This window comes from Triplophysa dalaica, chromosome 4 (assembly GCF_015846415.1).
Source record: "Triplophysa dalaica isolate WHDGS20190420 chromosome 4, ASM1584641v1, whole genome shotgun sequence".
NCBI lineage: Eukaryota > Metazoa > Chordata > Actinopteri > Cypriniformes > Nemacheilidae > Triplophysa > Triplophysa dalaica.
Window position 1 is genome coordinate 2,566,200 of NC_079545.1, and position 27,868 is coordinate 2,594,067.

Here is a 27,868-nt window from a genome sequence, read left to right on the forward strand (position 1 = left end):
AGCTTGACCTTCGAAAGGTGTAGATTCATGTGTTCTAGAATTACAGATGAATTCTTGTGATTTTAACATTTTTGAGCAAATGGACAGATAGCAGAACATTTATCAGTGGTTATCTGTATCAGTATAGGTGGAGAATGTCGAACTGATAAAACAATTACTTTTTTAATAAATTAAAAAACAGCACAAATACACAAAATATCACTGTTTAGAACCGTATCCTTTTCCTATTCTGAATTACAACGGCAAGCATATAATAATGATTTATAATTTGAGCTATCAGGTAGGATGTTGTCTCAGTTCGATGTCATTTGACTTAAGATAAGCATGTAAGTAACCTGGAATTTTACATTCAAACACAGGTGGCGAGAAAGAGGTTATAAGTTATATAACATTTATAAGTTATATAACAGCTTTAACGCAAAATAATTTTCTTAAACACACCCCTGTTTAAAAAAAACAGGAAGAAAACATTACATCAGCATTATTCAGTTTTGACATGCAGGACAACCCCTTTCCCACATCTTACCGTGACTGTGTGCTTGAAACTTCGAGACACCTCAATCTCATATCCGTAAACCTCCAGTACGAATCCCCGTACCCATATAGCTTGACCGGTGTCTCTCTCCTCACTCCGAACCGACATCTGGAACCTAGGAAGTCCACCTGGAACCTCTTCTCCACTGTCCATTCCCCCAAATCCGTCCTCGTCCCCTTCTCCACACTCAGTGGTGGCCAGCCGAAGAGTGCAGCTGCTCTGGAGGTCAAATGGAACGCCTCCAAATGGCAAAAAGTGTCCGTATCCAGCAACAACGCACATGGCTTCTGTCCTTGGCTGACAGAAAAACAGATCGTCGTTCTCCTGGCAGTACTCCTCTGGGGGGCAGGGTGAAAAGGTGCAGTAAACACTGTTGTCTGTGCCATTGCAGAAGCAGCGCTCTTGGCACTCCCAATCTGTCCAGAAGGTCTCGTTGGTGGCTAAATGACGACCCAAGTAGAAGCATCCGCAGTCGCTGCGAGCCACGCAGAAGCCGTCGCGTAGGGCGTAGCCCTCCTCGCACTGGCATCCCTCAGAGCACGGAAGCGGGCACGGCTCCTCGGGTTCGTCCAGGTTGGAGCAAGTGAGTGGACATGCAGATGTACAGTCATCAAAATGACTGTTCTCAGGACAGGGTAGAGCTGAGGACAAAGTGAAACAGGAAAACACTTAATGGTTGATGAATTTGTAGGAAAGGAAAGATTCTTGTAATTGTAAATGATTTGAACTATTTCAGCAATTCTCTCTTACGGCAATTGGTCGAACTCCTCCAAGCCTCCAGGCTGATCTGAGCGTCCTGGCAAGCTGAGGCATAAGCCTGCAGGGAGTTACACAGGGCTGAACGGTTTCCCTCTCGAACACACATGTTGTAGAGACAGTTCCTGAAGAACGGAGAGGGGTTAACAGCCGTGTGGCAGGCCAGGAACGAACTGTTTCCAGGGTCATTGATGTTTCCACACAGCCACGGACTCTGGTACAGCCTCAAATCCGTACACATACGGTATAAGTCCTCACAGTCACCATTGCAGGTCAAATCGTCCGCAATGGCTCTCCAACCTTCAATAAACTGGTCGGCTGTATCAGCCTGCCTGCCACTAGGTAGACGCAAATCATCGATTGGATCATTGTTGAAGAAACCGCAGAGACCACAGGTGGTGTTGTAAAAGAGAGTGGACAGAGTGATGTTTAGAAGGCCTTGGCGGGAGTATCGGGCACGGACGAGGCCGGTCCATTCGATCACTGTGGAATTGCCAGAGAAACGGTATATCATGAGTGGCTCCACCGGATGGACGTAAGGAAGAATCACCGGCTCGCTGTTTATCTGTATGAGGAATAGAAGACTAGCATCACCAACAGCAATTTAATTTGTTTATGCAAAGTGTAAAACGGCACTACAGACCTTGATCACGTCTAAATCCGAGCCACCAATCTGTGCTTCCAAATGTGCCACCCTAACCACCACTGGCCGCAGCCACCTAGGGCCCTTATTCACCAACTTCCTTCCAATCTTCACCTCCACTGATGTAACGTTCGCAGGCAAGCGCCCCAAAGTCTTCACCAGATAGAATGAGCTTTCATCTGGAAACGGAATTGTGGACCCATCAAACGTGGCCAGTATTTGAGTCTGAGACAGCGAGCAGACCGCTTCCCGGCGAGGGTAACACCCCAACAACCCGACTTCTGCCATACACACCTCGCCTTCACTGCAAGAGTCATTGTAACACTTTACTTCACCCGCCAGTCCACATACACAACGCTGGGAGCATTCTTCACCCCCCTCTCCCACCCAGAAGGTCTCATTTAAGGCGTAGTAGAGGCCGTCACGTTCACATCCGCACTCTGAGCGGCGAACGCAGCGGCTGCCACTCAGCACGTATCCCTGGTCACACTGGCAGCCCTCTGTACATGGATGGGTGCAGTAGAGGTGAGCCGTTACGTCAGAGCAGGAGGGAGGGCACGAACTGGTGCAGACCTGGTAGTGGCTGTTCTCAGGGCACGTCAATGCTAATCACACATGGGAAATAGAAAAAACGGCAGCCCATATTAATTAAAATGTCCTTCTTAACATATGCTTACAAACATGGCTGTAAATTCAATAAGCCCTGTTTAAAATTGCGTCATCCTGAAACCGAACAATTTAGCAAATATTATAAATGGGTTACAAAAAAAGTACACAAAAAATCATCTTGCATCACTCACCGCAGAAGGAGCGTGATCTCCATGGTCGTATAGTGACTCCCAGGGCCTGGCATGCCAGCACATATGCCTGTATAGCCTGGCATAGGGTGGTGATGTTATCACGATTACTGCACATGTCATAAACGCAGCTGTACACAAATGCCGTGGGGTCTACCACAGCCCTGCAGTCCCTGAACGGCCCATCGGTTTTATTGATCAATCCACAGTAGTCTGGACGAAAGTAAAACGCTTCAGCTGCTGGCTCACACATGCTACAGTTCTGGGCGCAGCCATCCGTACAACGAAAATCAGTGTCTTCCGCTCGCCAGCTACCGCCCAGTTCCACTACGCTCTCTGCCAAAGAGCCATCTGGCAACACAGGGTCGTCAGCCGGGTCATCGTTGTAGTTGCCACATAAGCCACAAGTGTTGTTAAAATAGGAGCTGGGGAGGGAGATAGAGGCGTAGTGCAATCCGTCATATGTCACCAAGAGTCCAAAATCGGTTTCCAAAGCTACGGCGACGCCAGATTGGTACACTCTGACTGCACCGAGTTGAAGCTGAACCGGGAGAGTCTTTATTAGGCCGTCCACCTGTATGAACAGAAACACAAAGTGAAAGATGCTTTATTGCCTAGCTGTAGTGTCCTACGAGAATAATTGAACCTTCTAAGCCGTTCATAGTTCACTGTTTAGTGAGTCAAATTAGCAGAATTTAATTTAAAGGACAGAAACATGAGGAAAGCTGACCTGTACAGTTCCCAGAGTTCCTTTGGGTAGTGTGACACGGTGGTTATACACCTCCACCGTCACGTCACGCAGCCAGGATACCGTAGTCACGCCACGGTTCTCATTTTTGGCCTCCACACTGAAGAAAGGCAAACCGGGTGTTTCCCAGCATGGGCGAGCCAACAGATACGAGCAGGTACCCTGGATGGGAGATCAAGGTTATTGTAAAGGTTATTTTCCAAAACTAATCGATAGTCTGGAAAGCCATACCTAGCAGCTTTTAACCATTTCCAACCTGTTTCCACCATTTGCATCCAACATAACCTCTAAATAGTCAAATCAGTGAAATCTTTGTATTCTTTTTTTGTTTTAATTTGCATCCAATATTGGTTCAAAATGCTCAAAACTTGTTAATTTACTATTATTACCATTTTAATCCTGTCTTGTACCTGGAAGTGATAAAGAAATCCATCGAATGTGTGGTAGTGGGGGTCTCCAAACACCACACAGGTGCTGGTACGGGTGGGCTGGCAGTGGTAAGCCCCCTCCACCTGTTCACAGGTCTCTAACTGACCACATGGAGAGTGCTGGCAGGTCACCTCGTTATCCAAATCAAGACACCTACATCGCTGAGTGCACTGGTCTGACAGCCAGAACACTTCCCCGCGACGGTAGAAGCGCCCTGAAAGGGAGAGCGACTGCTTTCAAATACAATAAGCCAAGATGCTACAACATCAATTAAGGACACAAAAGAAGATATTTAGAAGAATGTTGGTAACCAAAACGCAATGAAACCCCATTGACTCAGAAATATCATCAGAATATCTTCTTTTGTGTTCCACAGAAGAAAGAAAGTCATACAGGTTTTGAATGTGTGAATAAATTATTTTTAATCATCGCAGCATCCAACTTTGTACCATTGTAGCTGCAGCCATTTGCGGGGTCTATCTGGTCCGTGTCAATACGGAAGAACCACCGTCCGGGGACGTTGACGTTAGTGGTCAGTTCAATGTTGACAATTTCATTCGAGCGTGATCCGGGAAGGTTAAAGAAATGGCTGACGTCTCCACCGTTGAAACCTGCCTGGAAAGAATAATGGCGAGAAATGAAATAGACTACTTTTACAATGTCCAAAAGGACACTTTCCTAGCTAATAGTAGAAAGTATAACCAGAGGAATTTCTGTATCAGCTGTTATAGCACAGACTATCTTTTCAGGATTACCTGCGCTGAGGTTCCTCCCAGGCCTGTAAGAGGGTCTCCTCCGCTAGCCGTTCCTGTGGTCCAGTTGATCTCTCCATAGTTAAACATAGCGAAACAAGAATGGCCATCAGAGATCAACACTGCCTGAAATGTATTTACCTGAGAAACAAGAAAAATGTATTCTACTATGAGCTGGACGCTAACAGACGTCAAACAGAACATTAACAAAAATGATATATTTCTCACCGGCGTCGTCTGGCTGCCTCCGTAAAATGTGACCTGAGTCCAGGTAGCGATAAAGACCCAGGTGGCGGTGAAGGACACCATAATCTTGAAATACTTCCGGACGTCCTGAGTGGCCCTCTCCAGGATCTCTTGTTCCGTGGACTCGCGATAGTATACATCGCCACGGATGCCGTTATGCACATCACCCCATAAGGGGGCAATGAAGGACCGGCTGTCACTGAGCGGGAAAGCCTCGGGTGTGAACTGACTAACCTGAACATTGAAGGAGATCACTCCGTTGTTATTGACCTGAGGGGATAGAGAGGCGGTTGCGCTGATTGCATGAACAGATGATAGGCTGACAAAAGATGTTGCACGCATAATTCTCATCACATCCTCTAAGAGTTTATGAAATACGTTTTTTGATACTTACATAAAGGGATCTATAGGGCACACTGAAGAATATGAAGGGAATTAGCAATGGGATCTCCAGAGAACTGCCATCATCCATCTTGGGGGTTTCTAAATCCCTGTGAGATGGTCCAAAGGGGTAGAGGGTATCCTGAGACAATGCTAAGCAGGGGATAAGGAAATAATGTCACCAAAGCAAACAAGCAAAGGTCAGATGAGTACTGGTACAGAAGTGGCCAAGGTTATGTCCAACTTTGGAAGTCTTCAGTCTTTATTCAATTATTTTGATACATAAAACAATTTGCATTTAGGCTATGTTGCATTGGTTTGTTTGCAGTGTAAACTAAAGGTCTGATTTTTTAAGAAACAAAAAAGTTTGAGTTTATGTGCAAAGTTTCTTAAGTCCCGGAGAATGACTTTAAAATAGTACCACAAGAAACGATAAACAAATATTATTAACAAATAAAATCAGTCTATGTTTGCTTTTTGTGCATTTTGTCATACACTTTAATATTGATGTTTAAATCTTTAAAGGGATAGTTCACCCAAAAAGGAAATGTTGACGTCATTAACACAACCTCTTGTCATTTCAAACCTGTATGACATTCTTTCAAAAAGAAGATATTTGGAAGAATGTTGTTAACCAGCACCCATTCACTTGCATTGGTTTGGTGTCGATACAGTAGAAGTGAAAGGGTGTCGGCGCTGTTGGTTACCAACTTTATTCAAAATATCGAGAAGAAAGTCATAAAGCTTTGAAATGACAAGCGGGTGAGTAAATGATCACAGACATTTTGTTTTTGGGTGAACTATCACTTTAACTGAGGTGGCATTAAATCCCCTTGGACATCATTTTGGCTACAACTGTACAAAAACATTTAAACAACATAAATTCAATGTTGCGCCTTTTAGAAAGGGTAAGTGTTGTGGATACATGTTTTCCCCTTTTTTACTCATGAAAGTGTTTTAATAGTTCTTATATCTGGCATTGTTGTATCTAATTGTACATGTTTTTATGTGTTATATAGTGAGAGAATTTCATTTACCTCCTCTGGGAGCCAGGGTGCTAAAGAGCTGGAGCAGAGAGACTAAAGTGCCCGTTCTGACCATCCTAAACACCTGAGAATCACATATGTAAGGTGTTTACGTCTTATCACAATGAGCATCACAAATGCCAGGCTTCCAGACACCAGGTACATTTATATAATAAACGGCACTGGAAATGAGCTAATTAAATAAACTAACAACTAGGCCAAGACCCATTTGTCTCCAATCTTCACTGATTTAAAGAGCAGTCTCCCAGGTCTCCCATGAGGGCATTCTGCCCCGTTCTCCCCCTGCATGGTGGGCCTGTTCGCCCTGATCTGAAAAGGTTCTATTATGTGATGCTGAACAATGTGCAGGGATCACATTCTCCAGCGCTACCGTGTGAGTGGGCTTTGGTGATGCCGTTCTTGGGCCACCATCGTGCCAACGAGCCGGCGGCTGGGAGAACTCGTCTTGCTCCTCTCCGTCATCTGAAGGGTCCATTACCAGGTGTTTATGTGCTATGACTGGTTGGCATCAGAGGAAGGGCCTTGAACAGTGAGGCTAATGGGTTTAATTTAGCAGGCTTGAGTTGCCAGGGTCTTTACGGCAACCCTGAGGGGCTGAAGTTTTAGTTTCCCTCCCTTTGGATTTCCCTAACCTTAGCGTGCCAAAATAAATGGACATTCACTCAAAACCCGGGATCAGGTGATGGATGAAGACGTAAATTTGATTTGAGACTATGTTGTCAAAAATTGGAATGATGGCAAGAGTCACTTAGTTGGTCAATCAAATGCATTTTAGAAAAGGCAATAACAAACAAACAGATCAGCAAAGATGCACTTTAAAACGGCTTAAGCTGCTATTTACCTTCAATTAAATGAAAACCTAATACAACTTCATATTTAAATACAACTTGGTTGTGAAAAATAATATTTTACAACATGAATATGTCATTTCGGGCCTTTGGTATTAGGCATGACAATGCAATCTTTTTGAAATAATTGACCCACACATTTTGTCATCATTTTCCCTCATGTCATTCCAAACTGTTTAACTTTCATGAAAAACCAATGAAAAAATATTTTAGAACGTTGCAATATTTCTGCTCTTTTTTTCATACATGAAAGCGCATGTGAATTCCAAACATTCTTTCTATCATCTCCTTTTGTACAGTATTTCAGGGAGAAGTATTTAATATGGGTTTGGAACGACATGGTGTAATTACTTCACAATATACCATATTCACCATGATGACAGAATACAAGACGGAAATCCTAATTTCAAAAATTTTGACTTTGGGTCAGTAAAATATGTCTCTATGTGATTAAATATGTTAAATGCAAATGTTTGGCACATTATGTATAGTATCATATAGCATACACGTTTATTGTTCTCCTATAATCAATCAAAAATGAAAGCATAAATGAGATTAAAAGATCAAACAATAGGAATTTAAGACTTGGAAGTTTTTCAGAAATCGTTGTAATTGTGAAGACAAAGACAATGAAGCTTAAAGTAAAAAAAACTCTTACATTACTTTTACACAATAACAACTTAATTTGTCCACTGGCATTTGAAAATATCATGTTAAATCTATCTGAATAAGAATTTGATTCTGATAGGTGCATCACTGGTTCTCATTGCCTAAATATCCAACGGCCAAAATAACTGAAATTTAGTCTCCTAAGGAAAGCCTATGTGTTCGGATAACATGCTGTTTAACATCTTTCGTCATGAAACCACAGCATGGACAAAACTGCCATTTGGTGGGATTCCCAAGTGAACCATGAGATACGGTGTGTGATGCCAAAAGGGCAAATCCATTGCCGTCCACATAACATTAGATAGACTGGCAGAGTTCATCTGGCTAACCTCTTAGAAACTGATCTCAACGAGCTGCCCATCCGACAACTGACATTAATACCAATGATGTTATCAAAATAACTTGTAACCAATTGCCTGTTAAAACCTATCATTTACATTTGTTCAAAGTGTTTTCCGAAACAGAGAGAGAGAAGGTGGGTGTTAAATAGCCAGAGAGCAGCTGAACATCACTTGTGAGAAAAATACAAGGAGAGAATGAGGAAAGAAGACATGAAAACAACACAAGAAGAAAATGGTGAAGAGAAATCAGCACTCACCTGCCTTCAGAGGACGGAAGTTCAGCACGTCACCTGTGCATCAGCCTCTAAGTCACATCCAAGTGGGTACCATCAATGCAGTCTCAAGAGCGGAGGGGCTCTGCTCTCGGATGCAGAAAAGGGAGGGGGAGAATGTTCAGAACCCTTCTAAATCCTCCACTCACAGAGAACACTGGTCCAATTCCACCGGACTACCGCCAATGACAAGAATGGAGAACACGGCCCGATGCGTGCCTCAGGGTATGGTTGATTTCAAAGAGCAAAAGTCTGGAGAAAGTTATCCCAGAATGAGCGAACTGAGGAGGAGTGAGTGCCTGGGTTCCCTGCACGGCTCTACTGGAGGGAGACGCATCAGAGGCAGGCGGTACCTTTTGCACCGGGTATAGTGTTAAACTTAATCTGAGATCAGTTTTTGGGGAAAGGGGGAGGACAGGAGAGGGAAAAGGAAGGAGGGAGGGTGGGGATGAAGAGAGGGGCTGAGACTTACGAAAAAGAAGAGTGGATGAGAGAAATGTGAGGGGGGGAGTTGAGCCGTGGACCAGTGAAGGGTGGCGTTCGCTATGCAAGCAAAGGGAAATATTGAAACTAGACCCATAGGCACAAAGAGGATTTCTGGAGAAAATGTCAGGCCTTTGGAATGAACCCCAATTCCCTAGACAGCAGCCCACTCTTTAGCTAGTGCACAGTCCACTGCATATCTCCAGGGCTTCTTTGGCCCTCCCTAGGGGCATTTATTTACAAAAGTGAAACACGGCAGAAAAACATTGCTTTATTTGTTTAAAAAGAGAGAGAAGATCTTAGGTTGCCACATTACCATGAATCAGCTCTGACACTCTGTGTGTGTGACTCAAGAGTGCATGAGCGAATCAGTGCTCCCCCTCCAGTCTAACTGGGCTACCTCCACTAATTAAAGACAACCTCATTTGCAACGGCTCACTCAACCCTGGTTTGGTCTCCAAATGGGGCTCATTTCCATAGATGTGGTGCTGAGATAACTAAAAAGGAGGTAAATCATTGGTGCATCCGCGATGATAGGGTCTGGGAAGGAGATGGGAGAGAGATCCGAGTCAGACTTCGCATTGTTTCTAGGAGGACAGTGGACGAAACTAGATACCGGAGGTGGGCAGGATGTGTGAAAGCCGACTGGACGGACGCAGACCCCAGATTCCCTGTGACCAATGCAGGGGGTCCCAGCGGAGGGTTCTTTTACACCTTGTTGCTTTGTTGTGTTAATGCAACCCATACTTTTAACCAAACAAGGACGCTGAGAATTTGACAAAGAGCGCAATGTGGTCCCAGACGGTCTGTTGGACAGTTGAATCATCTTGTGCCGGAATGTCCAGATAAAACATGAGCAGAACAAAGAAGTAAGGACAGGAGGGAGACAACAATCTTTATCTTCTCACCTACGTCCCCTTCTTACGATGTAATGAGCTGCTAATAGGTCTTATCATTCTGGGTCTTTTATTTTGTCCGTAAATCTATTAATCTCGACTCAGAAACAGAAATGTTGTGATTGTGGAATAGGTCAGCCTAGCCGAGATAATCCTGAATCCTTAGAACTAGTTTCAGTCTCACAAAGAACAAGAGACCGCTATGCACTTTACGATAAGCGCTACCTCCACTGTCTGGGCGTAGGAGTCAAGTGTCTGATAAAACGTAATCACAAACTGTCAGCCCCATCAACCACCTGCCAACTAAACCTGGCAGATCTGAATCGGGCTGACCAAATTACCATAATGTCAACGGGTACAACGGGGACCTTTGGAGTCATCGAACCGTTTCTGTGGGAAAGGACTCGAGCAAAGACGGGAACGCTTACGCAGCAGTGTCGTGCCGCTAGCTCCACCAGGCCTGTCTCTGAAAACAGGAAAGGTCCTGGACAAGAACCTGGCTGGGTCATCCAATATCTTAATTTTTTAAGCAAACCCAAGCAGTTGTTTTGCCCTCATTTTCTCTCCTTTCCTCAACAATGTCAGGCCCCCCAAAGGTAACTAAAATCTTCCCAGAAAACATCTCCCCCTCCTGGCCACACAATGAGTCTCCTTCAGCTCTCGTTGCTTCGTGGTGCACAGGGTAGATCATCCTACCAGCTACCCAGCCAGCTCTTTTTGCTCTAGCTACAGAGTAAGGCGATTATAAAAACCTACTTAAAACCCTCACCTATCCAAAACACCAAATCCCTTAGCAGCTCCCTGTGTGACCTTACCTTTGTAGCCCAGCCCTGCTTTTATGCCCTAGTAACCCCTTCTGTCACTCTTCCCTCAAACTGGCACAGCTCTAGGTGTTGCCGATTCACTGGTGAACTCTGGAAAGCTATGCTGTCCAATAGAAAGGCCTCTCAAAGAATGAAAGTCTGGTTGGACAATGGTGTTTGTGTGACAGTGATTTGGCACGTGTGAAGCTTTCACCTGCAGGTGTGACACACCAGCACCCTCAAAGCCTCCAGAACCAATTAGACATCTTTTTTTATCAGCCAAACTGTGGCAGTTATCCAGGAGGCAGGAAACATGTGGTTGGACTCCCTTTAGAATTTATGTCAAGGCTTTTGGTGAGGTTATATAGTGGCTTATCTCTGGTGAGTGTTACTTAAAAGATTTTTTTTCAAGTGTGCTGTTAGTATACTTCTTTTAAACTCAAAATTGGAAAGTATACGTTCAGTCTACTTTTATGTACTCTTCATACACTTAAAATGACACAGTAAACCTGTACTAAATCTTTTGATGGGTATATATTTAAAAGTATATTGGACTATTTTTAAGTATACTTGCTTGTAATTGTATCTTCTCTTTTGATTAAGTAGCCTATTAAATATTTTCACATCATTTTACAACCTATGCATGGAACCTGATTCAACTTTAAAGTATATTGCATGTACCAACATTAATACTTCAAAAGGGAACATTATAGTATACTTAAAAGTGCAAAAATAACCTACATCTATAAGTGTGATGTTAAATCCTAAGTATACTTGAGTGTATTTCAAAAACTGAATTGTAATACACTTAGTTGTATTATTAGTATAGTAGTATTAGTACTATTACTAGTGTATCTATTTTTAGTATTTTTATACTGTACAGTTGCAGTACAAAATGAAAATATAATTGTAAACTAGTTGTGTGCTCAAAGTTTACTATTACTTTTAAAAACTAAAAAGTTGGCCAATTAGGATTAAATAGTTTTGAAAGAGTACACTTTAAAGTATACTTTAAATTACTTAATGTCAAAAGCGAAGGAATCATAAATCTTTTGATTGTACAAAAATGAGAGCATGATATCTGCATAATCATCTGCTTGTGTAAGATGGAACATATACCATCAAATCCTGCAAAATCCAAACACGTTATGTAACAATAAACTTACATAGATTGAGGAAACGATCGATCGATTTCATGTTAACACTGCCAGCGTTTTATTATTAACATGTTTCAATAAAACATCCACAGAACAACACAGGAGCATGATAGAATTTGTTAAAATAACACATCGCACACCTTCACAACTATATCCTATGTCAGCATTCACATAATCATTGACACAGAATTAGTACTCGTAGCACAAGCCAACGGACCTTTTTACACTATTAAACCCACCCTACAGACACCAGAGCAATAACAAAGTAAATACGTCAGCACCTGCGCTGTTAACAACATTTTGGCGTTAGAGGCCAGACGTCCATTGGGAGCAGAACAGAGAGGATCAAGTGACATCACCACAGCCAGAACACAATGAGAACAGAATATGAGCAATGAGAAACTTGTAGAGACACAGGCATGGATAAAAGAATGGAGAACAGACTATAGTTTGTGGATCAGAGCGCATGCAATGCGGCCTACTGGGGCGTTGAATTGGTCAGGATTATTATCCAAATGAGGACATTGGCAAGCATTATGAGGATCTCTGATTATCAGAGGAGGCAAATAAATAACAAAAATATGGTATAGATATAGGATTTGGACAAAACATGAAGATCAAGCTCAATTTTCAGTGATAGGAAACAATTGACACAGTGATGGGACCATAGACTCAAATTGAAGAAGCTGGATTCAAACTGCGCAGGTGATAAGACAATAACAATAAAGCTGTCTCAATGTCTGAAAACAATATCCATGTGGGCTCATCTTCTATCGGTAGGGGTAATATATATAACTCTTCAGCTAATCTGAACCCCTAATGGTTTCTGAGCTTCTTGTTAACACCCTTCTGAGGGATAGGGTTGCATAGGGACACTTTGGTAACTAGAGATGAAGTCTATACTATATCAGAGACTCCGACATTGGAGCCATTCTGTTGGGAAACGCTATGGGAATGAACAGGACAAGCCCCAGTAATCCAACTCCTGTAACATATAGACTGGATTTTGCTGAGTAGGGTATAGTTTAAAGGGATACTTCACCCCAAATTAGTTTATTCCCTCATGTCACTCTAAACCTGTGGGACTTTCTTCAGCAGAACACAAAAGAAGACATTTTGAAGAACGTTAGTAAACAAACAGCACAGGCCCCCTTTGACTTCCATTGTAAGGACACAAAACTACTGAGACCATTCTTAAAGTCTTCTTATTCTTAAAGGAAAAAATTATATACAGGATTTGAACGACATGAGGGTGAATTTTTATTCCTGGGCGAACTATCCTACTAAGTTTGATGTCAAAACACATGTATGGCTGTCCTTTGAAGGCTTGAGTTGTTGCTATTCATGCAGAGAGGAAGTATCTCTGTGGCTGGTCTTCCTTCACTTTCTATAGGCCCTCTCTTAATTCTTGCAACCATACCACTTTAATACCTCACAGCTGCAGCTTTATCCTAAAGGCACGGACCATCTTTACAGCTGACTGTGTGGTTCAAAAGGACATTCCTCCCAAAAATATAAATTCTGTCTTCATTTACTCACCCTTGAGTTGTTCCAAATCTGCATAAAATTCTTTGTTTTGATGACAACAGAGAAAGATATTTGGAAGAATAATTGAAACCAAACATTTCTTGGACACCATTGACTACCATAGTAGGAAAAATGACAATGGTAGTAAAAAGTGCCCCGGAACTGTTTGCTTTCCTTCATTCTTTAAAATATCTTTAACATCATGTTCAACAGCACAAAGAAATGTATTAAGGATTTTTCCTACAATGGTAGTCATTGGTGGCCAAGAACTGTTTGGTTACAAACATTCTTCCAAATATCTTTCTCCGTGTTCAACATAGAAAAGAATGTATTATTGAGGGTGAGTAAATGATGACAGAATATTTTTTGGGTGAGCCGTTCCTTTAACTGTTGTAACACCACATAGCTTTGAAAGCTGGCGGTCTGCTGATTAAAAACACAGCAAAAGAGGTCAAGTGTGATTTATGATTGTTTTAAATACAAGGTTAACACTCATCATATGCATGATTATATATCAGAAAAACTTTATTTTTGTATGTCCAAAATGCACATATTTGGTCACAATAAATCCATGCAAACCTCTTAAAATCTGAATAAATTATAAATTCAATGACATTAAATCAATGAATTCAATAGAATCTTCGACAGGAAGGTGAATAAATTATGACTTCATTTTCATTAAGAGGATGGATGTCATTAACTCACAATAAATGGCTGCGACAAGTTTTCATTTGTTTTCCCCAATTTTTTAACACTCTTTCCACTTTGCTGTCAATCCCACAATCCCTTGTGCCAGCCCGCCATCCAGATCACATAGAGAACGAATACAGTGCCTGTTCTCCGTTTACTCCTCTTTCGTATAATTCGCAATCCCTCTGATGGCTATTTATCTACAAGATGTCCATTGTTAAGGGTTTTTAAAAGAATTATTTCAGGACTCTAGACAGCAGGGTTGTGAGCTTAAAGCTGTACATATAGCATGTATGGTTTATTGATAAAACACTCAAGCCTGGGAATACCTACCTAAATTTGCAAACATGGGCCAAAAAGGTGGAAAAAATGTGACTTTTTGTGAGACTATACTATGCTTATATTTTTATATAGCATGTGTGACCTTTGGTGTTGATATTTTTTATTTTCTAATTGCCAAAAAAAGATCAGAGACTGTATGGCATTGCGGGTAATTCCTGAGAAGCAGTCTCATAAACAGGCAAAAACTAAACAAACATTGTGAATAAAAAGGAAAACAGAAAAACGTTTTTAAAAGTCCACACCATTTTGTAACATTCACACCTATTAACCTGAAAAGGTTTTCATCTAGACGTCTCATTTCGCGGACTGGCACCTTGTCAAACACAACTGTAGATGCTCGAAAACCTGATCAGCTTCTTAAATCCGTTTCCCTCTGTTATGAACCACAACACTACTGCACAGTGTTATTAGACAGTGTTCATGTTGTCTCTCCTTCTCTCTCTATGGAGAAACATCTCAACTGGCTGTTGTTTTCCTAACAGTTGTTCCGTCACTGCATCTTCGGCACCACCAAGATCTCATCTCCATCCCGTATGCTGTAGGAATGAAGTGCTCTACCTCCGTATTTCAGCTCCTGGGGCTCTAATGCATAGCCGAGCTGTCGGTCGATGTAGTACACGCGCATCTTGTTCGGAGGAAGCTGAACCACGGCTTTCAACTGCTTCTTTAGGTCGGCCACTGTCTGGTCCAGTCTGAGGTCCAGAGGGTCTGTGTGATCCCCGCAACGCAAATCCACCTGGACGCTGCTGAGAGGACGCAGGTCCACCTCCGCGAGCGGGGCCAGGCGACCGTAGCGTGCTAGCAAAGTTTGGTACCTGAAAAAATCATAGAGAATGCCTGAAACGGGACTTGTCAACATAACTGTGTCTGTTCACATGGCGCTTTTACTTTTATTCAATCATTCTCCAATATTTGAGATGGAATGCTAAGTTATAACAGCCGCATAGAGGCAGGTAACACAGAGCTTGTGTATTTCTGACCCGGTTGTGCGTTTGCATAGCTGTTTGAGAGCACAGTGAGTTTTTGAACCGTGAGAAAGTTCTCACCGCCGGCCGTTTCACCCTACCTCCCATCCCGTCTTGCCGAAGGATTGTGGGAAAGATAAGAGGAGATCGGCAGGTACAATTAAATAAAATCTCCACACAAAAGTCTTTTAGCTTAAGAGGGCTACAGTAACCGACACAGCCAATCAAAGTAATTTCCCCAGTCCGTCCAGAACAGTCTACCCACAATGCCGAGAATGAGCCTGGGTAGGTGCCTGTGGCTCCCTGCCTTCGCCATGGGAATACAGCCCCTTCTATACAAAGTGCCACTCTGTCTGAGCGAAAGAACAGTCTCACTCAAGGGTCTCATTTAGTGTGGCTAAGCTCCTTAAATGAAGGCGAACGGTGTTCGCCGTCGCGATAACATAGCTGCCTCGGATTCCTCCGAAAGTGCCTCTCTCTGGGATGGGTCCGGACGGTCAGCATAGTGCGGTGCAACAGGTTCACGGTAGAGCCACGTACAGCGAGGGTACTGTAGATACTGCGGTCGTTGTCAGAAAAAACAAAACACGCTCGGTTTTCAGGTAGATAATCTGAACCAAGATACAATCGCCATTAGCTTCAATTTTAGATAGCAGTGAATGTAGATAATGTGATATGAGGTGTAACTACAACTTAACATAAGAAAAACTTCATCTGACCCAACGAAATACCTGTGTGTACTGTGTGAATAGTTTCATACAAAGGAAATGTTTGGTGGCAGTCACCCTAAATGAACCAAACGTGAAACTGAACTCAAAAGCTTTGTTCACAATGCACACACTTGAAACCATTTAATATTAACTATATGACAGACGGTCATACAGCATGACAAGACACATGAAAACTTTGATCAAAATCCAGGTTATCACATTAAAAAATATTATACTTAGAAATGTTACTTTTATATTGCTTTAAAGTGAATATGAACTTGTTTTCTTTGCAGTATTTGAGGTCTGAAGTACATCATCCAGTTTTCATCTTCTGAAAATACATGGAAATAGAAAAATATATTTATTTGAGGATGCGTTCATATTTGTTGTTCGGTTCTTTCGGTGCGGAATAAAAATTAAGTCCTGGTTCGCTTAGTGTTCAGACTGGAATTTTAATAGCGAACCTAAAGATTTTTAAGCAAGTGTTTAAAGCAGTCAAAAGGGCACGAGGCATTCCTCCGTTACATGCGCAAGCACATATCTAATAAACACTCCTTTTATATGACCAAATCACTTAATTTCCGGGTCCTATATTGTTATCACTTCCTGTTTTTGGTTCGGTTGGATGCCTTTGTGTTCATATTTCAATCGAACCTTGCCAGAATTCTTTTGAAAGCTTGTTTGCTGTGCACCAGGGTTTGGGTGGCAGCGTTCACACTTACGCAAATAAAACGCACTCCAGTTATTTTAATCGAACCAAACATGTCATGTATGAACACACCCTGAAATGTGGGAGAAATATTGTTAGTAGTCCACAGAATAAAACAAAAAATGTAATTTTACCAAAAAACATACCAATAAATAGTAAATTCAGAAAAACTAACAAATGAAACGGTCTCCTACTTTTGTCTGCGGCTGTGTAGTGCATTCATAGGAACAAATCAGTGTGAAATATTGAAATAATATAATATTTAAACAAATAAATAATTTGCTTGTGTTTAGCTGAAGACCGGAAGTCATATACATTCAGAATGGCATGAAGTTGAGTCAATATTTTGGTAAACTACTACTTTACTTCTATGTCAGTCTATTGACAGTCAACAAAATATTGTTGTTCATTCTCTCCCTTGCTTACTCCTGCTTTAATCCTCCATGTAGCATGGCCTGACAAAATGTTTATATGCTCTCCTACTTGTAAGTCACTTTGGATAAAAGCGTCTGTCAAATGAATAACTGTAGATGTAAATTCAAGTAGGATACATTTTTTAAATACAATTTTAAGTCGTCAACCTCTTCCATGGCGTTTTTATCATTTACTGTAGTTATTACAGCAACTCTTGACATCTATGCCACAGACGTCCATCACGGTGGATGTTAAAGAGGCTGGATCCACTTATCTTCTTAAATTACACAATCTATTATTGTTCTTAGTCTTAAGGCGCACTATATGAGCAGTGATGCACTCTTACGTATGGTGCCCTTCAAGTTAAGTATTAAGTATTAACCCACATTAAGTATGTTAGCAATGTTCAATGCTATAGTTACTCAAAGACAGCAAGACCAAAACTCTCTTTAACAACGTTCACACTCTTCTCCTCTCATCCATTTATGTTTCACCTCCCTCCTGAATTTCCAGCTCCTCGCGGGAGGATCAGCGTACCATGGACACAGCTCAGGTTTATGTTTCTCAAAGGCTAAAGGCTGTATAGTGCTATACTGCCATTCTCCTACTTACACACACTATAGCTTCATTCACAGAGAGTTTACGGAAAATTCCCAAGTTGTCCAGGCAACTGTTCCGACATTGGGGGGATTGATTCATTTACACTGCTGAACTAAACTAAAACATTTGAAGCCTTTTGATAGATGGACTCTTTAAATAACACTTTCAGTGTTCATATCAGAGAAATGTAAATTCATTCATTTCATTACAAACCTCCCTGCAGAACACAAAAGATATTTTGAAGAGAATTGGTCACCAAAAAACCCTGACCCACATTTTCTTCCATTGTATTAACTTCACTGAGACATTTCTCAAAGTATCTTCTTTTGTGTTCTACAGAAGAAAGAGTCATATACAGGTTTTAAATCACATAAGGGTGACAAAACGATTTAGAATTGAATTATATCATATCATTAAGTTGTGCAGGCTTCATTTAAACCCTAGGTATCATTTATAAAATCGATGTGAGCAATAAAGCACTACGGGGTAAGAATTACTCTTCCTAAATCTCTATATCACATCAGCTTTATTAAGATAACTCTGCCATGCTTACTTCTGCTTTAAGTTTATCACCAAGCAACCATAAATGTAACTAAGATTACAAAATGTCACTTTAAAAGTTTCTCAAGTTGTCCTATTCATTACTTTACAGAAGCAGGGTTTCAGTCTCATGTATTGAGTTAAAAGGTGTGTTTGAGGTCAGGTAGGCATTATTCCTTTCTGTCCATCTCTGTCTCTGTTCCCTAGATCTTTGCCCTCTTTCAGAGGGTTATCACAGAGTTGGTAACATAGCCTAAGCTCTGATCTCTGCCCAGGAGGGAGCGAGAGCAACCTGGGTTCAAAAAGGGGCCAACCTTAACCCAAATCTCCAGTATACCTCACCACCTGCCCTTTACCCTCCAGTGCCAACTCTCATCTCAACCTCATCCCTCTGGGAAAGCAGCGTTTTCGCAAGAGAAAAGAGACAGGGGAGAGAGGGCTGATGGGAATGTGGACAGAATAAGCAGGGTCAGTGAGTCAATAAATGCAACATTTTCAAGTTATATGCTCGAAGGGGTAGGTCGTGCAAAATGAAATTCTTTCATCACTCAAGTTGTTACAAACCTGTTTAAATGGCTTTGTTCTGATATAGAGCTCAAGATCTGTTTGGTTAAAAACATTCCTTCGTGTTCGGCAGAACAACAAAATGTGTACAGGTTTGGAACAACTTGAGGGTGAGCAAATGATGACAGAATTTCCTTTTTGGGATAAACTATCACTTTAAATTTGTGCACTTTGTACTCATTTTTAAGGTTATTCGATAACTTTGTGTGAAACGGACAGAAAATGAATCTGAATTTAGTTTCTCTCATGGGAGCTGTAAACTATTGTGACCCCATTATTGAGTCGGTGAGGCGAACATGAGACGTCCAGTTCATTAACTGATGATCCTTTGGATACATTTCTAATGAAAAAAAAATCCTATAAAATGAATCACCTGTTCATATTTCAGACAATGGGAGTTTTATTTTACACAACTATTAGACATAAGACACAAGAGAACACTTGCTGAAAGACTCATTTCCACCTGACCTCCGGTTTCACAACAATCGCAATAATGGAAATTCCTGTGGCACTGTTTACACAACCTCATCAATACACCAGGCCTATGTGAGCCATTCCAGAACGAAAAACACAGCATCTGCATCACTCAATGGATGAAACAGAAAGTCTGGTACGTCGTTCCATTCCTTTAAAAAAAGAAACTCCCGCAAACCCAATCCCCCTAAATGAAACGGGGCAGGAGAGACAAGCAAGGGAGCATAAGGGGGGGAAGAGCGAATAAAGCTGCCACCTCGTGTATCGATTTTCTGATTGGAGTATTCTGGTACAAAGGCGTCTTTGAGGAGAAAGAGAGTGGACACATTGTCTCCCAAAGGTTAGACTCCCCTGCTGGAGGCTGGAGCCTGCCGTAACCACTGAAAAACTCTCCGTACAATCTCCCAGATTAAGTGGAATGAGGCGGGATACAGAACGTGGGTGATCCATTTTAAGTGTCTATTGTCTACGAAGACCCATCAAAATTTGCCCTAAAAACCTAAAAATGTCCACCTAAAGACTACAATCATTTTTATAACATTTGTATAACTAGAGACGGTAGACTAAAAACAAGAAAAAGGAAACTACACTAGAAAGTAGCGGATTCTCGCCGGGATATTTTGCTAGCAGGCGAGTGAAGGATAGTTAAAGGAAGTATTCCTGATTATCCGGAAAAAGGGGCTGGGCACTGACGTCCTAAAGATTCTATTACCTGGTCCATCCAAAACAGTGAAGTTGAGTTGTATTAACCAGAAAATTGACCTTTCATCCCAAAACAAGCGATACTGGGAGAAAAATGTTGACTATGAGATCCAAATGAAACTAACCTTTAATGTCTACTGACTGCGAAAGGATGTAACTGAAATTACAAGAAAGATAGATGTGTTGCTCTTTTACAAAATGATTGTAACAAAGTACAGATGACTTTAAAGACCTTGAATTGAGTTAAATATAATTTTTATTTATGTGTATATATATATATATATATATATATATATGTGTGTGTGTCTGTAACTTTGCATTTATAAACACATACAGTACATGGACACATATTTAGGAAATATGTACATGTATTAATTTATTTACCAATAATTTAAATTATATATAAATCTTTATATTTTTCTTTAATATATGCATGAATGTGTATGTTTTCATAAATACAAAATGAACATGCACAGCACACAGACATCTGTATGCAATTAATCGCAATTAATCTAATGATAGCCCAAGTTTTCTCTAAAGACTTGGGCACAGTTGGTGTGAGGAGTTGCGGGAGAGGTTACCTCTGTGGAAGCTCATCCTCAGGGCAGTCCAGATAGTAGCGGACGAAAAATCGCTCTGCGTCCTCTCTCTCTCCATCGGTGACGACACTGCCATTCAATACAGTTATGCTAGGTAACCTACCAAAACAACAGAAAGACGTCTGTGTGTGTGTGTATGTGCAGAAAGAGGGCAAGAAAGGGACACACATTGATGTGTAATCCTTTATGACCATTGATGTTTAAAACATTTGTTGCTGTTTTGTTAACTGTTGTGTGTTTACGCACTGTGCGATCGTGAGGAAGCGTCTTTCATGGTCTGTGTATGGCTGTAGTAGAGGTATTCCCTGAACTCTGACCTCCTGAAGCTTTGGGAAGAAATTCAGTTTCAAGATGTCTTCCCAGCGAGCCAGACCTTAAAAATAAGACAACAACAGCTAATCATTTTTTACTGTGTACGAAATATTATTCAGGAAAGTACATAACATGTACAACCCATTGTCTTTATCCCAGCCAAAAAATAAGCAAATCTGCAAAGAATGTATGTTTCTATTTTTAGACATTTAATACACTTTGTTTTTAAATAAAGCATCAGGGCTGCAAAATAAAGACTGAGAATTAAAAAAAAAGAATAAACAAGTAAAATACGTTTGTTTCACTCTACATAAGGCTGGTCGCCTCACAGGGGCCGACATCTAGAGCAGAACTCTACTCATTTTACACTAGATGTCAGTATTTGCTCAATTGCAGTGACTGCTGCCAAAACTAAACACACACTGTGCTCATTTAACACATGACATGTAAAGGTTAACATTGCAACAACACAGACATTTGTGTGTGTGTCGGTGTTAGGAGAGTGTGTTTGCTGATCTACAGCAGGTGGTGGCGTTCAGGCACCTGTGTTGTGCAGGTTGATGCTGCGCAGGTTAGGAAAGAGTCTCTGGGGGGAGTCTTCAGGTTCGTGGATCGATGAAAGAGAATTGTTAGCCAGGATGAGAGAGACCAGGCCTGGATACATGAGGCCGAGTTTACGGACCTCCACCCACTCCTGCAGCTGGTTATCTGTGATATGCAGCAGCCGCAGGGATGGGCACGGTACAGACGATACGCTCACACTCTCAAACTCATTCAAACACAGAAACAATTCCTCCAGTCTACACACACAAACACACACACTCATGTTAGTGTATGGCAAAATAATCAGTGTGGGATGCTAAATATAGTAACTCACTCACAAATTCAGACTACTGAAATGTTTGAGAACACACACTTACTCTGGGGTCTCTCGTGTAAGCGTATGCACCATGTTCCAGGTGACGTGTGTGTTAGTGAGGACGAGGCGGCGGAGGCCTGAGAACACTTCAGCTGCTCCAGCTTCCAGATACGACCCTCTCAGTGGATTCATACTCAGATTGAGAAAGTCCAGGTTAGGGATATTAGACAGGATCTTACATATCTAGAGAAGCAGAGAATAATCATAGAATTATCATACTGACTAAGCTACAATACTTTCACTGTCAAACCCTGTAGCTCCATTTTTCATCTTTTTTGAATAAATCATTACTATTCGTCACCCTTCAAGTTTGTCATTTGCAAATATTTAACCAATAAAAAGTATTAAAAGTAGCCTGTCATCATTGATAGTGTTTAAAGGGACAGTTCACCCAAAAATGAAATTCTGTAATGAATAACTCAACCTCAAGTTGTCCCAAACATGTATACATTTATTTCTGAAAGGTATTGCAAAAATGTTAGCAACTGAGAATTCTAAGGGTACAGTTGATTACCATAGTAGAAAACATTAAAATGGTAGTCAAAGGTGCCCCAGAACTGTATCTTCAAAATATCTAATGGTAGTCAATGATAAACCAGATATACCAGTTGCTAACATTATTCCAAATGTCTTTCTTTGTGTTCAACCAAACATAGAAATGTATACAGGTTTGGAACAACTTAAATGCTGTGTTGTAGTTTTGGAGATACGAGCGATGATACGTTAATTATAACAGACCATTTTTCTATAGTTGAGGTTGGAAACAGACCTGATCTACTATAGAGCTGCATGATGAATCGAAAATAAACGGCACATTTTATTGTTATTCTTTACGCCCTTCAGGTATTTTCATTACAAAGAGTATATTTATAATGTCGATGTTTGACGTGTGTTGCTTTTTCAAATGCATGTTAAAAAAACACTCAAGCAGCATTTCCTACTGATCACAGTTTCACAGACAAACAGAGCACTAAACATAATCGCAGACAGTACGGTCTCATAATCGCTCTAGACAGGTTGATTTATGCTGTATTTTGTGTTAATCGCAATTTATTTTGCAGCCCTAATCTACTATCTACTTCATTTTCTTTTTTTAATGTTAGAGTTACACAGTTAAATACTGGAATGTTATTTTGAAGTAATTCACAATCAATTTTTCTCACCTCTCCCCAGTCGTTCAGCTGGTTGTGAGAGAGGTCCAGCTCAACCACGTGAGAACAGAAGGCGGCTACCTCCTCCTCATCTCCAGCCTGCGTGATTCCACAACCATCCAGGACCAGAATTCTGGGCAGATTAAGACGATCTGACACACACGGATAGAGATAAGTGAGGATAAATATAATTATAAATGTAATGCATATCTAGAAATTATCTACACATATCATATGTACAGTGGCATTACAATATGTGTTTCTGGCTTACAAAATCTGGGTTTTATATAACATGCTTAAGTATAAGAGATAGTTCACCCTAAAGTATAAATTCTGTCATTTTACAAAAATGACTTTATTTGGAGAAATACGAGGGTTAGAAAATGAGGACAGGTTTATTTTTTTGCATGATTATTTTTACAAAGGGACTAGTTGAACTTTTCCGCAGCAATCACCAACAGGTCACTGATGTTGTTAACAGAGATTAACTTGATTTGCAGAACACAAAACAGTTCTACATGTCAAGCCCGTATTATTACCACTACAATAGACCGCAGATCAGCTTTCAATCCAATGCCAGGCAGGAATACCACTCACCTTTGACAGGTGAACCCTGAGGACTCGACCGGATCACTACTCCAACCCCTGACCCACGGCAGTATGGGAAATTGTCAGGGCTGTACTTCTCACTGATCACCTGCACCAAAGTTCGTCCTCCTCTCTCATCTGAATCCATCTCACCTCCCACGCTCACACCTTCAGCTGAACAAACACAAAAAGAGTCAAAACATGGAAACCTGGTGAAACAAGCGAGTTTTGGTCAAATAATCAGGGGAAAGGTTATGCCTATTGTGTGGAATTGTATGAAAGATAAGAAATCTAACCAGCTAAAAGGTGAACAGACAAATGTAAGCTTGTATGCAGCTGACCCTGACAACTCCACCTGTGTTAACATAATAAAAGCACCATGATGTATTTCTGGTAAACAATGTAACGTGCTGAAGAGCTTACATAGGAGGTCTCCTGTTGGATCTCAAGGTCAAATAGAAGCTCATGGATGGAGGGCCTTCTCTCTGGTTCCCAATTCTCCGATGCCTATGGAAGTACCGCATTCAAAAATGGACCTTGTGGGTCAGGGTTGGGGGTGCCTCATGACCTTTGACATGAAAATAGCAACAAAACCGAGGATGAAATAGCAAGCAAGAAAGGAGGATAAACTGACCGCATGTGTCATATGCAATGCTTGTGGTCACAAACAATCATTCTTCTATCCTTTTATGATGTCTAGACAAATGAAGTAACACTAGCATTGGTATCGAAAGGTCTGCTCTTGAAATTAGATCCAAAAACACTGTTCGACTACCATATGCTGCCATTCAAGGAAGCACAATGGACAAAATAAAAGGTGCTGTGTGTAATATTTAGAAGAATCTACTGACAGAAATGCAATATAATTGCATGTCTTCAGAGGTGGATTAAGACCTTTCATAACGAAGCGTTAGGTTTTTATTTCTATCTACAAAAACTGCAGGTCACCTTTTGTGGAATTTGCCATGTGGTTTCTACAGTAGCACTAGAGACAAACTGCTCCACAGAACACGTTTGGTATATACATTATCTCCTTCAGCAAAGAAGTGTGAACGCAACAACATCTTTGTCCTGTGAGAGCCGCCGTAGTGCATCGAATTGGAGGTTTGGAGTGAGCCTTCAGTTGCAATTCGCAACCTCACCTCTAGATTGCTCCCGCGTTTGACACCGTGCATACGTAATTTCTGCGAAGGTCGCTCAACACTCCCTGTCTGCAGGTGACGCTAAACACACCAGAAGCAGGTATGCCATCCACCACCAAATACTACAAGAAGAAGATCCCGATCAGGGTGTCTGCCAGAGACTGTACAGTACTGGTAATATTATTAAAAATGACATTCAGTTTATTGAAAAATAACGGTCAATTCGCTTCACAAGACGTCCATATGTCACAGGAGCAATTTTTGTTGGATTATGTGCTTTAGGAACTCTTACAATGTGTCTATACAGGACGCGAACGGCATGACGCGTCATGACAAAGACATTAGAAACGCAGTAGAACCCATTATATGGGTTTGAGTGTTTAGGTGTACTTTCCCTTTAAAGGGATAGTTCATCCAAAAAATTTAAATCTGCATCATTAACTCACCCTCAGGTTATTTCAAACCAGTATACATGTCTTTGTTCCAATGAACACACAGAAAGATATTTGGAAGAATGTTAGCGATTTTCAGTTCTTGAACATAATTCACTACTATAATAGGGAAAATAATTGTATTTTTTTGTTCTGCTAAACACAAAAGAAAACAAAGAGTTTTTGTGTACCATTGACTACCATTTCATTCTTACTACTATGGTAGTCCATGATGTCACGGAACTGAAAAGGACTAACATTCTAACAAATATCTTTCTTTGTGTTCATAGGAACAAAGTAATTTATACAGGCATGAAATTACATGAAAGTGAGTAAATGATGACAGAATTTTCATTTTTGGATGAACTATCAATTTAACGGATGCTCCACCCAAGTCATCTAACATACCTCATTTAAAATGGATTGTCACTAGAGGGGGGAAATGCATTTTGAGAATTTAACTAAGGATTATGAGGGCACATGAAAAAATTGAAATTGTAACTTAATTTTTAATTTCACTAAAAATAATACATAACAAAAGAAACGCTTTTAGAGACCTAGGACCGGGAGGATAACTGATGTTAAAAACAAAATAGAAACAGCAATATACTAATAACCGTATGGTCAGTGTTGGGTGTAACTAGTTACTAAAATGTATTTACTTTTCCTTTAAAAAGTAAAGTAAGGGATTATTTTTTGGATGTTATTGAACTAAATACTGTGTGTAATGTACCCAATACTGGAATTGACATCAAAATTCAAAGTCTAACTTTAAAATGTATGCATTAATGCATCTTTCTCACATTTGTAATACTTTAGTCAGTTAATAAGAGTACTTTATGTAATTTTTCATTATTTATTTGAATGAATTAAGAGTCGTTTCATGTCTATCCTTGAATCACTTAACGTATAAAGATCGATTTGGGATATAGAAAGTAATTAGTAGTAAGTAATTAAATAATTCTTGGAAAGAGTAATTTGAACAGTAATCTAATTACACTATTAGATTTGTAATTAGTAATGAATTACTTTTTCAAAGTAACTTTCCCAACACTGCGTATGGTTTACTTCCTGTGAGTGTTTGTTTTTCTAAGCATTTCTTTGCATACTAAATGCAATTTAGATTCGTCTTCTCCCAAATAATTTTGTTAAATAAATACATTTTGCTGACGTTTTACTCCAACCTCTCCCTAACAGCAAATAAAGCCCCTCTGGACTCTTGTCACCTACAGTTTAATGTGTGATCTATTGTCTTTGAAGGACAAACTGCAAGAGTAAATAGATCTTTACTGCTGACAGAATGACCTCCTGAGATGAGTGAGTGGAGTTGTGATCTAAAAGTGAATGAAAGCAGAGCAGATAGCTGTCACAACCCTCTATGAAGTCCACTCAAAATACACCACACAAGCTTCACATCAAAAGCAAGATTGATCTTCTTCCAAAACCTTGTCTGACCGGATATTTTGTCCGGAAGATTTTGACATTTCTCCTAGTGGGTGGGGCCGAGAACTTTTAAAACAACATGTTTCCAACATAAGCAAAGTGTGAAAATAAAAACGCCAATTTGTCGTCCTGCCCATAAAAGTTTCTAACATGACTCGACTTGATGTTAAAATAAGCCTCGGGTCAGGAGTCAAGCACACGCAGTCAACAGCTGCACCACTGACACGTTGTTGAGTTTAAAAACGCAGCGCTGCCATGACGACGCGTTTGTTTTGAAATCGCGTTCGATGAGATTATGACGAAATCGTTTGAGGTATTTAAGTTAAATACAAACACAAATTCTCAACGGAACTCGTGTTGTAAAAGAGAGTCATGAAATTTATGTATTCCTAAATAAAATGAAGGCAAAAAAACTATAATATCATGTCCTTAAATCGTCACTGTATACCTTCATGATATACTAAATATAGAGCCAAAGGCGTAATGTCCCTTGTACAGTCACGTCCCGAAACGCAAGAGTATGACGATGACACGGATCACATAAACGCTTTCAGTTAATTTATTTATTTATCTAATCAAGAAACAACATACGGCGGCACCAAACCGCATTTTAATTTCACATTAAACCTTTGCAACCTGCATGTAAAATCAAAATGTCTCGCGATGAATGTCGCGAGCGTGTTTACTGAGGTAAATTATATTTTTTGACATAAAAAAAATTAAAATACAGAGATGACGAGAATGACTATTGTTTGATTTAAAACAAACCTCATCTCCCAACATCAACCGGTGCAATAAAGCGAAATGCATGCATTTTGTGACAATTTATTCAATGTTGTTTAATCCGCTTACCGATGACAAAGGTTCAGCAAATCGCTCTGCTTGTTTTTGTTGTTGTTCCGTTGACTGTATTTGAACACGAAGCTCTAGCGTTGTTACTTCCTATTGGCGATGCGGTGTTGTTGTTTTGCAGACTGTAACGTTAGCTCCAGTGCACAAGGTGGCAGCACAACATCAGAAACGCGAATCATGTTGTTATTTGTTTTACACGGCATAGATGCACACAACATGTCATGTATATCAACGTTCTTTGTGTATTATAATATACATTTAACAAAAATTACATTATTGTTTCGAAAGACAAACATTTGTTATTATATTGCAAAATAGGAATAAACACACCTGACTGACCTGCGGCGCTGCGCAGTCTGATTGGCGAATGCCATCAAACTATCGCGAGAGCG

The 27,868-nt window shown here is 40.6% G+C and overlaps 2 protein-coding genes across 3 annotated transcripts in view; both read right to left on the bottom strand.

The window, feature by feature from the left end:
- tecta (tectorin alpha) overlaps window positions 1-20,196 on the bottom strand; it is a 32,417-nt gene extending 12,221 nt beyond the window's left edge. For both annotated transcript variants that reach the window (XR_008906390.1, XM_056744814.1), the window contains exons 1-12: window positions 20,165-20,196; window positions 6,325-6,397; window positions 5,301-5,440; window positions 4,889-5,176; window positions 4,664-4,801; window positions 4,358-4,523; window positions 3,890-4,122; window positions 3,462-3,641; window positions 2,735-3,305; window positions 1,935-2,539; window positions 1,286-1,856; window positions 527-1,176 (exon numbers count right to left, since the gene is read on the bottom strand). Coding sequence is in view for 1 of the 2 variants with exons in the window: in XM_056744814.1 (XP_056600792.1) it covers window positions 527-1,176; window positions 1,286-1,856; window positions 1,935-2,539; window positions 2,735-3,305; window positions 3,462-3,641; window positions 3,890-4,122; window positions 4,358-4,523; window positions 4,664-4,801; window positions 4,889-5,176; window positions 5,301-5,440; window positions 6,325-6,388 (3,606 nt within the window). In the remaining variant the exon portion in view is untranslated. The remainder of the gene's footprint in view (window positions 1-526; window positions 1,177-1,285; window positions 1,857-1,934; window positions 2,540-2,734; window positions 3,306-3,461; window positions 3,642-3,889; window positions 4,123-4,357; window positions 4,524-4,663; window positions 4,802-4,888; window positions 5,177-5,300; window positions 5,441-6,324; window positions 6,398-20,164) is intronic.
- tbcelb (tubulin folding cofactor E-like b) lies at window positions 13,776-27,610 on the bottom strand. Its single transcript, XM_056744816.1, has 9 exons — window positions 27,477-27,610; window positions 24,032-24,176; window positions 23,618-23,782; window positions 23,033-23,172; window positions 21,871-22,052; window positions 21,494-21,750; window positions 20,885-21,011; window positions 20,621-20,737; window positions 13,776-15,176 (listed from the first exon to the last, which is right to left on the bottom strand). The coding sequence occupies exons 3-9, from the start codon at window positions 23,754-23,756 to the stop codon at window positions 14,852-14,854; spliced, it is 1,287 nt and encodes a 428-aa protein (XP_056600794.1). The 5' UTR covers window positions 23,757-23,782; window positions 24,032-24,176; window positions 27,477-27,610; the 3' UTR covers window positions 13,776-14,851.
- Between the last annotated feature and the right edge of the window lie 258 nt (window positions 27,611-27,868).